This window comes from Apus apus, chromosome 2 (assembly GCF_020740795.1).
Source record: "Apus apus isolate bApuApu2 chromosome 2, bApuApu2.pri.cur, whole genome shotgun sequence".
Lineage (NCBI taxonomy): Eukaryota > Metazoa > Chordata > Aves > Apodiformes > Apodidae > Apus > Apus apus.
The window spans coordinates 130,304,107-130,318,963 of record NC_067283.1 but is presented as its reverse complement, the minus strand read 5'-3'; the positions used below and the strand labels follow the sequence as shown (position 1 = coordinate 130,318,963).

Sequence of the window (14,857 nt, the reverse complement as noted above, 5' to 3'; positions counted from 1 at the left end):
GATTTGTTAAAGTAATTTTGACTTCCGATATTGGCCACCAAACTGCCAACTTGCCAATTGTTTGGTGGTTTGTTTGTTTTTTTTTCAGTAAGCCTGCCCTCTTTTTTTCTTTCCCCTTCATTCCTCCCACCACGTCCCCCCCGGTTCCCTCCCCCCCCAATAACTTGTCTCATTAATGTTGTGGATCATTCCACCTTCCTTTGACTGGATAACATACAAAAATTAAATAAACTGTCACATTAACCATAAAATCACTGCAGGAGTACTTTATCTACCATAATCACAAGGCATTTTAAACGTCACAATGTCCAGCATAAAGTTGGTCTATGCTATAGATATTTCACACATTGTTTTCCCTCAAATATATGACCATATATTTGGACGCAGTAAAATAGATTTCCAGTCAACCCAATACTCAGATTTTGTCCGGTTTGTTTATATCAGTGTTAAGTACCCTATCGTGACCTCACTTTCCGTGAGCTTTGTCAGCAGTGACTGGATTTTCTTCCGAGACGCGGAAAGAGCAACTCGCTCCGGAACACCCTAATGACTGTACGATGACCCTTCCCCACCAAGGACTCATTTCGGGCAACTCCTCCTCTCCGCCGTCCAGCCACGTTGACGTGCCGCTTAGGCTACGCGCTCCTCCGTCGCCGCCCTCCGTCTCGCTGGCTGCCAACCTGCTTCCCAGCCCCACGACCGGCCTGTTAGGCTTGCTCTGCTAAAACGGACCGCCCCGGGTCTGGGAGCCGCGCGTCCCCGACCCCCCTCAGGGCGGGAGGGGACCACCGAGGCTGAGGAGCAGCGCCCCGCCAGCCGCTCCCGCAGCGCGCACCGGGCCGGCGCTGCACGCTGGCTTGAGGGGGGCAGCGCGCACGCCCCCGCCCCGCTGCCTTGCGCCCCGCTCCCCAGCCTGCGGGGCGGCCCGGAGAGCCCGGCCCGGGCGGTGCGTGCGTATGGTAACCCCTGGGCACATGCACTTCCCCGACCGTACTCGCGTCCCCCGGCAGCGGGGAAACGCTCTGAGAGTTGATGTCGCGCCGGCCTCTTCTCGGGGAGGGCAGACCCGCCCTCCCAGTGGAGCCGCCGCTTCTGCGGCTGCTTGATACGTTCGTATGAGGAACGGCCTCCTAGGCGGCCGCTCTCCGACAGCCGCTCTCGGCGGCAGCGGGCGGGCGGGCTGCCCACCTACAGACCTCAGCCGTAGGGCGGCGACGCGGCAGGGCTGGCCACAGTGCGGCCGTCGCCTTTAAGAAGCCGACGGGGCGGGGCCATGTAGGTTTCGGCTGAACATTCTGGAGTAGAGGGGAGCGGTGGGGGGTGAGGCGACGCAAGGCAAGGCAAGGCAAGGCAAGGCAAGGCAAGGCAAGGCAAGGCAAGGCAAGGCAAGGCAAAGCAAGGCAAGGCAAAGCAAGGCAAAGCAAAGCAAGGCGGGCGCCGAGGCGAGCCGAGGCGCACCGCTGGGCTAGCCTTCCCTGGGACGAGGCGGAGGGGGAGGAGGCAGAGGAGGAGGAGGGAGAAGAGGAGGGAGGAAAGGAGGAGGGAGAAAAGGAAAGGAGGAGGGAGGAGGAAAGGAAAGGAAAGGAAAGGAGGAGGAGGAGGGAGGAGGATACGGGGAGGCGATTGCTGCTGCTGGGCAGAGAGGAGTCGTGCAGGAGCTGCGGCTGCACTCGGACGCCACATTCCCTCCTGACGGGACTGGCGGTGAGGATGAGCGAGAGCTGACCCTGCCGCCGCCTGTGCCGTGAAGTGTCTGATCCTCCTCCTCCCCTGCTGTGGGTGAACCTGCGCTACGGGCTCTTCACCGACACGGGGAGGGGGTGGTTTGTTTGTGTATGTGTTTAGGGCAAAGAGAGAGAGCGAGAGAGATCTTCCATCCACTGAAGCACAGTTCACTATGATCGTACTCGCATTCAGCACTGGAAGCCGGTTGGATTTCGTGTCTCAGTCCAGGGTGTTTTTCTTGCAAACCTTCCTTTGGATTTTATGTGCTACAGTGTGCAAAGCGGAGCAGTATTTCAATGTGGAGGTAAGATCAGCCGTATGCGTGTGCGAGCCTCTCCCTTTACCCCCTTCCCTGCGTCTTATATCCCCTAAATAAAATCAAACAGCCAACCAGCCATGTCTTCTAGCAGCCAAGGCATACGCCTGTGCTGGCTTTCTCTCCAGCAGCCGGTAGCTAGCTCCCCTCCCTGAGTTCCCCAGCTTGATGGATGCGTTTCAGCCGGAGATCCCGTTACCGGCGGCAGCACAAAGCGCGATGCTGAGGGCGGGAGCGCGGCGCCTGCCTCCCCCTGCCCTGCCCGCCTCAGCCCGGGCACCCAGGAAAGCTGGCGCGTTGGGTGTACCCCCAGCTCAGGGCAGGCTCTGTGAATATCTTGGGCTTAAGATACTGCCGTTTGGGTTTTTTTTCTAGATTATTTATTTATTTATTTATTTGAAAGAAGAATGAATGAAAGAGCGTTGTGGGATCAGAAGAAAGGAAGCTTGAGATTTTGGCACGTTTCTTTGTGTGTAGAGTATTTGACCAAAAAAAAAAAAGACAAACCCTTTTACCCATTTAAACGTAGCAAAAAGAGTTGCCATTAGAAACAGTGAAACAGGCGACATAAAGGTGCAACTACAACACAAAAAGTTAGAGGGTGTGGAGGACCAGGAAATAGAATTTTTCCAAGTGGAAAAGAAGATGAAAACGTGGGGATACCTATGTGGGACAAATCCTAAGAGTTTACAGTGACAGTGAGAATTCAGAGGACATCCATTTCCAGTCAGTCTTCTGTATATTTCCCGTTTTCCTATTTGATTCTTTTTATTTAATTAATGGTCTTTTACTGACTTTATAATCTCTGCAGATATTCTTTCCTCCTTTTTTCCCCTTCTGTCATTTCATTTGTCCTGGTGTGAGCCCTTTTTCTTAGTCTGTTTCAATGTGATGTGTATTTCTCTCTTCCTTTTCCCGGACAGCTTCCTAATCTTTCCTGTTACGTGTCACTTTAATTTACATGTGCTTTTTCATTTTCTAATACATAATTCTGGTTTTCTGTTAGATCCCTGTGTTCCTTCATATGTGTCTTTCCTGCCCACTCCAAACTTTCCGCTGAACCCATATCACCCTCGCAAATTCTTATTTGTAGTCTCTTTTGTCTCTCGTGTTCGCACAATTCTTTCTGAGAGAACTGAAGTCTGTGTCTTTTCCTCTGTCTCGCACATATGCACACTTGATTGTTTTCACTCAGTGACACTCTTGCTACTGTCTCTGGCAAGATTGCTCCCCCAGATGCTCCTCCATCCCCAGACTGTCTTCCTTTTTGTCTAAACTTCTTACCGGTACCACTTCTCCCTCTGTCTCGTGTGAGATCACCTGAAATGTATTAAAAATCACTTCTTTCCCATGTCAGCTTTCATTCTAGTCTCTCCCTTCCTACAAGCAGTTTCCCTCACCATATGCAAGTCTCTTGTCAGCTTAACATACATCCATAGCTTCTTCTTTTGACTTGAATCTCTCCAGAAAGTATTGCCTTTTTACTCCATCATTAAGAAATCTTCTGATTAGAAATCCTAGTCCTTTTTTCTCTGTCATCTACACTCTAGTCACTCTTTTTACATTCCTTATCACAAATGTATATCCCTGCTTCTGTTTGATTGTAAGGTCTTGGGACAGGACTCATGTCTTCTTACACGTTTATGTGGTGTGTACCATGCTCTGGAGTACAAGTGTGAGACTTTTCCGATATAAATATTAAGGACGCAAATTTCAGAGTGCACTTCGAAGTGCTGTCCTTCTTTTGCTCCTGTCCTCAGCTGCCTTCTTTACTGATGAGCAAGGGAAAGCGGCATGGAAGAGAGGAAGTTGCTCTCTGTCTTCTCTCCAGGCTTCACAGGCTGGCCCCCTGCAGGGTAGAGGGAAGAAATTCCAGCGACAGAACTTTCCCCTCCCACAGTAGTCTGCTTTGCTGGCATCTGGCTCTGCTGGAGAGACGGGCGGCAGATGGAGCTAGTGTGGGAGGAGAAAAAAATTGGTTTAGTCAAGTGGAATATGAACAGGAGGCCAACTCCAGTCAGAAGGAGGTTTTATGAGGAAAGAAGGGGAAACACTTTCATTTTTGCCACCTCTTCCATATGGAAAACAGCACATTTTTAGGGCAAAGGCAATATGAGGAGCAAGAAACACTGTTGGGTGGAATGGAGTAGCGTGTGTGTGTGTGAGATGAGGGCACATATTGCTCCCTTTTGAAATATACCATCTCCTGTTTGTTCTTCTTCCCAACCCTTCTGAAGTAAAATATGTTGTCATGCCAGTGCTCCCAGTCTCCTTTCATATTTAAGTCTTTGAGCTACAGATTGCAAGGAGCCAGGAGAGTGTTCCAGGGAATTACTCTAGTATTTAAGAACTGTCCCAAAATATAGGACTTTTCCCTAAGGCACTGTCTTTGACCACTGTCAGTGGCATGGTCCTGGGCTAAATATACCTGATATTTTCCCCACAAACAGCTGCTGTCATGCTCACATCGTTTGGATAGTGCTGAAAATTCAACTTTTGTTTGTTTGGAACTGCAAAGGCTAAAAGCATGGGAAAATTGAGGCAAGGGAGTTGGCAACAGCATGTATGTATTGTGCTGTACAAGCCTCTGTGTCAGCACAAGTGCCTAAAATGGTTGTACTTGATAGTAAATAGTGAAAATATGACAAATATTTCTTATAATATTAAGAATAAATATGCAAAATAGGGTTCAGGAAAGAAGTGGTATATGTTTAGTTGAATGAAATGTCACTGAACAGGTTGCAAAGGATGGTTGCAAAGCAGATTTCCCCCCCCCCTTCTTTGTTGTCTCCAAATAAAGGACGTTAATGCCTGTTGAACATCATATATTGCAGTGATAATTTATTTCCTCTTGCTGTCCTGTCTCATTTAAATCACATTCCTGATTGATAAGCAAAATCTTTGTAGTAGTGTTAGATAATTTTTTGTTTGTTTGTTTCAATGTGGATTTGTTAGGCTGTGAGCCAGAGCAAGGTATTTGATATTATCTTTTCAGACAAAAACACAACGCTGAAGTTCTTACAAGCTTGTATGAACATTGCTGTTCTTCAGAATTTTGTTGTCCCTCAGTAAAAGTTCTTTTAGCCAAACATTTATATGGATGAAGTCCTCAAGCTTCTAAAGATAGCCAAGTTGTCAATTCTGAAAAGTATTTGTGTATGTAGTGTTTAATGTAATAGACATAGGTGAGTAGGATTCAGATTGTGGAGTATAGGACTCTGAAGGGCCACATGTGCACTCTTGAGTCAGTGAGAGCTTTGTGATAAAGCTATATGAGAGATGATTGTAAACTCATAGTTTAATCAAGATGAAGTTTAAGATGTACATAGTTTGATGGGTAGGAAGATCGTAGCATTAATTTTCCAAGTTCACTGATTACCAGTGCCATTTTTGCAGGACATTGTGTCTGACATGATGAAAAAAACTAAGGACTACACTGTTAACTGGCTCTTCTCAGTGCTGAGCTATTGGTCGAAAACAGTAACATCAATGAGTAAGTCCATGTATGAAGAGTATGTCCATCAATGCAGAGTTTTTCCACCATTTATGTACACTAGCAAAGGAAAATATCCATAACTGAGATAGTAAATGTAATAATGGATATTAAAAGAACATTTTACATGTAAAATTGAAACAAGCACACACAAGAAAAGTTGTTACTAAAAACTGATAGAGCAATCAGCTCCTTCCCCCCACCTGAGGTTCCTCACTATAGTAATAATACCGTTTTTTGCTCAAAGATAAACTTTGTGTGTTATTGGAAGTGTGTATATATGGTCTTTCACAAGAATCCTCCATATCAACTATACATATATGTATTTATATATTTTACTAAAACAAATAATATTGTACTGTTTGTCCTGGTATTATACTGTGAATTTGTCTTCTATTGTTATGCATTATTTTTTATATATTTAAATAATAGGTATATGTATATTTAATTTACTATAAAATACTGAATATAAAAATAGATAAACAATGTTACAATTTTGTTAAGGAAAAAATGGTTTTTAAATTATAATAGTTTGTTCAGAAGACAGAATCAGCATGAATCTAGAATGATTGACTTCTGGATTCTAGTACTGCCTACTCTTACTCCTATGAGCAACTGTATCAGCTGAGCATCTGTGTAAATCCTTTTGAGCAAAGAAGTGTTCTTAGAATTGCACCTAGTTTCATTGACTGTATCTATGATGTGGGAGACACTAGAGAAAAGCATGCTTCATCATCTCTCCTCAAGCTGGCAATTACACTCTATTTTCCTTCTTCTAATGCTAAATATGAAGAGCTGAATCCCTAAGGGGATCTTAAAATTACTCTTATTTTAGTGTCAGCAGCTTTTAAAAAAATACAGACTTTTATGTCCTCCCATTTTCAGAGGTGGGACAGTTAAATTCCATATTGTGGTACAAAATACAGTAGAAACCAAACTTCAAAACCAAATCCATCAGTTTTCTCCATGCTAATAAGTGGTTGAGAACCCTATGGTTTTCATTGTTAGTAAACTTAGCCTGCAGCTCCTGCTGAGTGGTACTGCATGACCTTTTCTTCCGTAGGCTTTGGGTCTTTTAAGCTTAAAAACAGAGGAGTTTAATTCTTCAGCTGGTAATTGAGAAGGAATACGCATTTGGGAGGGAAAAAAATCCTCTAAAAATAGCTGTACACACTTTTCAACTAGTGGGCTTGTTTGTCAGGTTTGCAAGCACAGCAAGTGTTAAAATTGGTTTGTTAAAATGCAAGCTCAAATCTATAGAAAACCTTCTGTAAAGGCTTCTGATGAGCTGCTATATCTAGGTAAGAAAAATAATTGGGAAGTTATGTGTCTGACAGGCAATGGAACACATCTCTGTCACAGCAAACAAATACCTGCTGTATAATGAACTGGCTGGCATTTGGTATGGAGAAGTACATGTGAAGACTTCTAGTTGGCAGAGTACAGTCCCTTCTGTAATTGAAACTATAATTCCTGTTTACCCGAATTAAAGTAGATCAATTTTCTACTCAAGGAGATTATTTTATGTTTATTTTCTCTGTTGTCTGCATTTTCTTCAAATTGAAACAAAATTATTGAAGAGGATCCCAATTCTTTGGCATTCACAATTGCCATGTTAGACCTTAGGTGCAACACATGCTTGTTTACAATCGTAATTCATCTTACTTTCCTGTTGCAAGTTTTTGACTATTTACTGTTTAAGCAACACAGCTATTAGTGGTTCTCAGTACTACTAAAGAAAATAAGTAAAATGGTTAAATAAAGAGATTTATGTAGTTACCTTATGTAGTGCAAGATAAACCTACCAAAACATGTATTCCTATTGTTTTCTGACATGACATCTGACTAGCCCACCAATTTATTAGCCCACCAAAAAACTGAGCACACCCAAGCTCTCCCACTTCCATTATTCAGAAGGCATATTGTAAAACTCCTGCATAACCATTCATTGTTTCTGCAGTGGATATACTGTGTTCTTTAACTGGTTTAAGATTTATGCTGCTCTTTGTCAGTTTTATTTGAATCCATCTGAAAGGTCAGTGCTTGCTCTAGGCACCTCTGCTGTGCTTATGCACTTGGCAAGACTGAGTTGTAAGAGTTTATAAAGATAGACTGTGGTATTATACAGATTTTAAAACATTTCAGACTGCATTTGTTTCCAGTATTATGAAGTGTGTCTCATCCTTCTACTTTACCAAATAATCATTTGGTGGAGTTAAACACAGGAGGACTTTGTGTTGATGTTTTTTTGAAGGTCCTTAAAGTAAGATTCTTCTTACCTCTGTTTTGAATTCCCATTTATTGTCTAAACTGTTTACTATCCTCAAACTACACTATTGACGATAACCTGAAGGAACAGATTGAGTGTTTGTTATCTGTTATATGTCAAGTGACAGATTTGGTTTTATTTTATATGAAAAAGACAAGGATTAGTGCTGTAAACATGATTTTATTTAGCACTGAAATTAATTTGAAAAATAATTATGATTAGAGTTTTATCCTTTAAAGAGAGGTCATGCTCTCTGGAACCTTTATTTATTGGTTGCCTGGCAACTGTTCATTCATGGTCCTGCTTATCATTCATTATAAGCATCTTTGCTGTACAGTAAGAGCAGTTAAGTGGTACCAACTTATTTCTATGATTAATTTGAATTGACATAAATTACAGCACTAGTAAAAAAAAAGTATTTCTGGAGTTTCACTTATTAACCAAAATACTTGGTACACTATTTCTCTACTTATTATCAGCTGGTTTATACCAGCTGAGGAGTTACCTGCACTTCAGCTGTGATCATAATGATCCTGGCATACCTTTTGATGTACTAAGGGGAATAATTGATTTATGGGCTTGTGTAGGTGTTTTTCCCATACTTAAAATACCCAGTTAATTTCAAGATTAAGGTTTCAGGGTGTGATGAAACTTATCCCCTGTTGATTTCAGTGCAATCCAATCTCAAGTGCTGAGGCTTGAACCCAGTATTGGAAAGGGGTTTAAAATTCTGGCATTAAAACTGCTGGGACAGGGGATATATGCAGCAGAAGCAATGAGCCACAGTAGCTCTGTAGAACATTAAAGTCGCTTGATGCTTTCTCTCTGTAGAACAATAGCAGTTTTTATGATGCTGTGAGAAAACATTTATAAAGCTTATTATTTGACAATTGTTTTGTGACTGGATGAAAAGTATTTTGCCTTTTGTATTAATTCTTTATGAACCACATCGCGATTGACCCTTGTATGCAATAGCAGTGTGCAATGAGACAGTTGCACTATAGAGCATTTGTATAAAGAGAAAATGATTGGAACAAACTCCTTGTGGCTGCATCTTAAAAGAATGTCTGTCACTGTAGGGCCAGAGTTAAAGTAGATTTGTCTCTGATGCTACCTCTTGATAGCAGTGACTTTGCCTGTATACCATATTGCTCAGAGCTTGAGGAAAGAATGTCCCTCTAGGACTCATGCCCTCTGCTTTGAGCTTCTGGTCGTATTAACTCACCAGTTTTCACTCTTCATAACATGCCATGATTTTAGGGGACAAAATAATGGCTGTAAGACAAATCTATATTGATCTGCATCAGATTTTCCCATTCACATGACATGTCTGTAATGCATGAAGATGCTGTTACACATTTTTGCCTTTTTTGAAACAAGTGAACTGATTTTGCATTTGTATAGATAATTTGAAAAGAAATGGTGACCTTAGAAAATCTGTTCTTTAATATTTTTTCCATGTGATCTTGTAGAGAAACAGTTGTTTTATTTCATTAGTCCTGTACAGTTTTGCTGACGTGTAATCACATTTCCACTTATAAGTGTGAAATAAAAAAACCTTTTCAGAAAATTACTAGCTGAAAGGGATATGGAAAATTAAAAATTTCTTTACAATGTCGATAGCAAAACATAAAAACAAGCATCCCTTTAAATGGGAGATACTTCCTTTAAATGTATCAGTGGATATTTACAAAGTGTACTAAAGAGGAAATTGCTTCCTTTTTGTACAGCGGCCAGAACTGAAGGTGATGGTCCTGTCATATTTTTCTTTCTTACCTCAGATGTTGGTTGTGTGATGCTTGTCTAGGAAATTGCTTTGACCCACTGTCTTTGCAGAGAAATTGACAGATTGTATTTTCCTACATGTCAGGGCTTACGTGCTGTACAGAATAGTAACAATACATTTCATTGCAAGTAAAATAAAGGATCTGTCTTCCACACAATACAATCTATTACTATTACTAGAAGTAATAGTATTACATCGCTAACTCTACAGCAGGACTTTGGTCTTGGCAAGTGGGGCTTCTTTTTCCCCTCTCATTACATCTATGTTTTTTTAAAGATCGAAAAAAACCACCCCTCACAGCCCAGACCTGTGTTACATGTATTGATTTTTTTTATTGATTATGAGGTGCTATATCCTGTCCTTCATTACTCATACATGGAATGTCAGCTTTGGAAAGATCTTTATTATGTCTTTCTCTGTTGCATGTATTTTTAAATGCATAGGAAAAAGAGGCAATGTGAATAAGTAACTGAGGCATTGTGCTGTGGGGCTGAAGATCTTGGCTGTGTGTCTCGTTCCATCATGAGTCTTTATATCAATCACATAGTTTATCCATCTTTGTAATCTAGCTTGCACAAAGATGAATTGGAGTAATTGAAGAGTATTTGTTGCCGTTTCCAATACATGTCAAGAACAGTAGAAGAGAAGTGATGTAAAAGAGCCAAGAATGTATCTTCATCATTAGTCTCAGGACTGTTTCACTTTTTTCCTAAAATGTAAATACAGCATTTCAATTTGATCATCTGTGTAATCATTCATATAGTGAACATGTTTAAGAAACGAGTACCAGAGCAAAAAAGGTGAAAAACATGTCTAACACATGATACCGTGGTGTTTTTTTAGTTGAGGGTTTTTTTTATGTTTGTTTGTTTGTTTTCAAATTTAGGTACCAAAAGTTGGTAGAGAACACCTGTCAGTAGGATTTCTGGATGCCAGTAGATGACTGAAGTATCACATTCTCTTTCAGAATGAAAGTTGGAATAAGATGATTTCTGTTACCCAAATACAAAAACAAGTAGTCTGCTTCAATATGTATTTAAATAAATGTAAGTCTTAAAAATGAAAATGGATTTGGATCATACTGTAATTACTAAACAATGTAAAATTGAAACCTGTGCTATTTTTTAATGAATGTACTATTTAATAAGTAAATTGTTCCACAAACATTCATATTACCTTGTCATCACAACAGCTACACTTCTCCTTTTTTATTTGTGTATTTCTGTGAAATACAGTAAAAGTTTTGCCTTTTGCTGCTTCAGGTATTAATGATTTTTCTTAGACATTACTAATAGCCAGACTTGCTGCCCTCATACTTCTGGGTGTTAAAAACCTAATAGTGGGAGGATGAGGCACCGGGGAAATCAGATTTGCTATGTTGCCATGTTAGGTACGATAGAAGTAGAAGCTGAATCTTGTTCTTCAGGTTTCCTGTTCTGTGAGTTTACCTTATGACCTTCCTTCCTCCTTTCTGATTTCCTCCTTAATTTTCTTTTCCTTGCTTCTTTCTAATCTCTTGTTTTCATCTTCCTGGGTTTTTTTGAGGTTTGGTTTTTTATGTTTTGTTTATTTGTTGTGTTTTGTTTTGGTTTTGTTTGTTTCCACCCCCCCCACCTCAGCTTGTCCTCCTACAGACCATTGCCTTCTGCCAAAGAAAATCATCATTGTTGAACCGTAGAATCAGACATATTTAGAGATGGGAAAGACTTATCAAGAGCCTATTTCTCTGCCAGTGCAGGATTGAAAACTATTGTATATTTGCTGGAGATTTGATCCATAGTGATGGGACTTCCAGAATTGGAAATGAAAAAAACAAAACAACAACAAACAACAGGTAAACTGCAGTAGGGAAAACTACAGTGGAAGAATTAATTTCAATTGACTTTTCCTTGCTACTGGCAACAGTCTGAAGAATCATAGAACCATAGAATGGTTAGTGATGGAAGAGACCTTAAAGGTAATCTACCTCTAACCCCCCTGCCATGGACAGGGACACCTCCCACTACAGCAGGTTGCTCAGAGCCCCATCCAATCTGTCCTTGAACACTCCAAGGGATCGGGCAGCCACAGCTTCCCTGGGCAACTTGTGCCAGTGCCTCATCACCCTCATAGTGAAGAATTTCTTCCTAATATGTCATCTAAATCTCTCCTCTTCCAGTTTTAACCCATTAACTCCTGTCCATTCACTACAAGGCATTGTAAAAAGTCCCTCCCCAGGTTTCCTGTAGGCCAACTTCAGGTACCTGATGACTGCTGCTCTAAGGTCTCAATGGAGCATTCTCTTTTCTAGGCTGAATAACTCCAGCTCTTTCAGCCTTTCTTCACCAGAGAGGTGCGTCAGCCCTCTGAGCATCTTTATGGCCCCACTCTGGACTCCCTCCAGCAGCCCCATATCCTTCTTATGTTGGGCACTCCAGATCTGAACACCGTACTCCAGGTAGGCTCTCACAAGAGCAGAGCAGGGAGTATCACCTTGTCACTGTTTGACTCAGGTTCGACAACAACGCTCTCCCCCATCCACCCAGCTAGGGAAGGAGAGAGAGAAAAAGAGAGAGACTTGGCTGGATTGAAAACTAAACTACACAGCTTTAATTAAACACTAATGATATAAGAAATTATATACAATTATATACAAATGTGTTCAGATATCTGCAAAAGCCTCTTGCCTCCCTCTACCCCCAGCAACTCCCACAGCATTTCCTGAGCTGGAAACAGTCCCGAAAAATCCCGGAGCTGCTGCTGGAGAAAGCACAGAGTGATGAGGGTCAGGAGAGCTCGAGCCTGGGATTTGACGGAGATGGATGGACAGAGTCCTCCCCGGATGCCGGCCATGGACAGAATAGAAGGGAAGAAGAAGCAGGAAGGAAATTGTCTTCTGTGATCTCTGACCTTCCTCTGAGCTTACGTAGATACATGGAATGGAATATCTCTGGCCAATTTTGCTGTCTATCTAATCCAGCCTCCTGTGGGGTAGTCATAAATCTCCCTGTAGTGTCTGAGCCAGCAGGGCAAAGATGTGACCTTGAAGACCCAGCAGGTAGTAAAACATTCCACTCTTATCAGTCTTAGCTGGAACACTCTGCTACTAGTTAAAAGAAAGCTTACTGAAGGAAAAAAAAAAAAAAAAAATCAGTAAAAGGAAAATCAGCTTCATCCTGGCTCAAACCTCCCTTGACCTGCTCACCACACTTCCTTTGATGCAGCCCAGGACATGGTTGGCTTTCTGGGCAACTTTCTGTTCCAGTGTCTCATGACCTTCACAGGAAAGAAGTTCTTCCTAATATCTCACTGAAGCTACCTTCTTTCAGTTTAAAGCTTCCTCCTTGTCCTATCACTACATGCCCTTATAAAAAGTCCCTCCCAGCTTTCCTGTAGGCCTCCTTCTGGTACTGGAAAGCTGCTCTAAGGCCTACCTGGAGCCTTCTCTTCTCCAGGCTGAATAGCCCCAGCTCTCTCAGCCTTTCTTCATCACAGAGGTGCTTCATGTCTCTGATCATCTTCATGGCCCTTCTCTGAATTGGCTCCAACAGCACCATGTTCTTCTTATGTTGGGGACTTCAGAGCCGAACACAATACTCCCAAGTGGGGTCTCATGAGAGCAGAGCAGAGGGAAGAATCATGTCCCTTGACCTGCTGGCCATGTTTATTTTTCATGCAGCCCCGGACACAGTTGGCTTTCTAGACTGCAAGTGCATGTTGCTGGCTTATGTTGAGCTTTTAATCAACCATCATCCCCCAGTCCTTTTCCTCAGGGCTGTTCTCAATCCATTCTCTGCCCAGAGAGAAGCTGGCTTAGTTTAGGGAATTTGTGATAGGAAGTGATGTCTGAAAATCCAAGGTGACAGCAGCTGTTTATGAGCATAGATGTCATGCACTGATTGGTAATTTGGTGTATTTCTTTGACTTTACAGAATGAAAAATACAGGAAGGGCAGAGAGAAATGAAGAACTGATTTACGTTTTCACTCCATTTGGAATCCTTAGTGCAGCTGAAATGGACCAACGCTGCCTGATACACGTAGATGTGTATGGATTCCTGAGACTGTCTTAGGTGGGCATTACTAGTATGCCTTCCTTCATTTAAGTATTACTACCTGTTGAATAAAATTGGATATTAGTCGGAGTCTTAAGAATAACCAGATATTATCCTCTTTTAAAAAAAATCTTATTTTGCAATTAGTATGGTCACAAACAGATTTAAAGTTGTTCATGACACTGGCAGATACAAGCTATCATGTCTGTGCTTTGCCCATTATGTAACATTTCAAAACAAGGATCTCAAAGGTATTTTATGTGGGAAGGTTGACTATATTTGCTAATACACATCCTGATGATCAGATTTGTGCAGGATAATTTGCATGAGGTGTATTTTCCTGCAAGTGTGCAAGCTGTAGAGTTATACTGGGAAAGGGATTCAGTTTGAGAGAAAAGTACTTAGGTTTAGGTGTTGAAATGTGCTGTACATGTTTCCTATCTATCATGGTTTAACACAGGACCAGCAATTAAATGAATGTCAGATTCTCTCTTTTGGGTCTGTTCTGGCTCAAACCAAGGACACTCTGCATTAATAACTCTGCTTCCTGAAGTCAATGAAGCAGAGAGCCCAACCTGTTAAGTTAATGTCTGTATCAGCATGAGTTGAATTTTTTTTTCTGGACTCTGCTGTTGGTATTGACTAGTAGTGTGATTCAGTTGCTTATGTGTAGGCATCCAGCACCATTTGATATGCCCTTGGCCAAGATGTGCACAAGGCTGGCAGAAATAATGTGAGACTTAATGAAGCTTCATCTTTTTGGGGTAGCAACAGGAAGCCAGATTGTGTGTCCTGTCATCTCAAATAACACTGGACACTTCTGTTTTGGTAACTAAATCCTGTTTAAAGTTTTAAGTGATGGTGGATGTGTCAAGACACGTATATCTGCAGGGCTCCCCAAGGTAGACACTGGCATTCTGATGTTGTCATTTGGGATTGAATTCCTTCCCTCTGCAATGGTGGAGTTCATTACACTTGTCTAGTAACCTGGTGCTGTTCAGGTACTGTGGTTTATCTTGCTTGGCCTCTAGATAATGTTCCAGAAAACTATGGACCTCCTACAGGTTCAGTGAATTATCTGCCATCCCCTGGATAATGTAGATAATCTCGGATCACACCACACACCTGTACTTCTGACAAAACCAAGAGCAGAACTCCATTTTTATGGTACTACAATTTTTACTGTGACTCTGGTGCACTGCACATTATTAAATACATTTATCCCTTAGCACAAGC

General features: G+C 41.8%; 1 protein-coding gene across 1 annotated transcript in view; it reads left to right on the top strand.

Annotated features, from left to right (window-relative positions):
• Nucleotides 1-1,614: 1,614 nt before the first annotated feature.
• MMP16 (matrix metallopeptidase 16) overlaps nucleotides 1,615-14,857 on the top strand; it is a 182,367-nt gene continuing 169,124 nt past the window's right edge. The window contains exon 1 of the mRNA XM_051612188.1: nucleotides 1,615-2,029. Coding sequence (XP_051468148.1) covers nucleotides 1,898-2,029 — 132 coding nt within the window. The 5' untranslated portion in view covers nucleotides 1,615-1,897. The remainder of the gene's footprint in view (nucleotides 2,030-14,857) is intronic.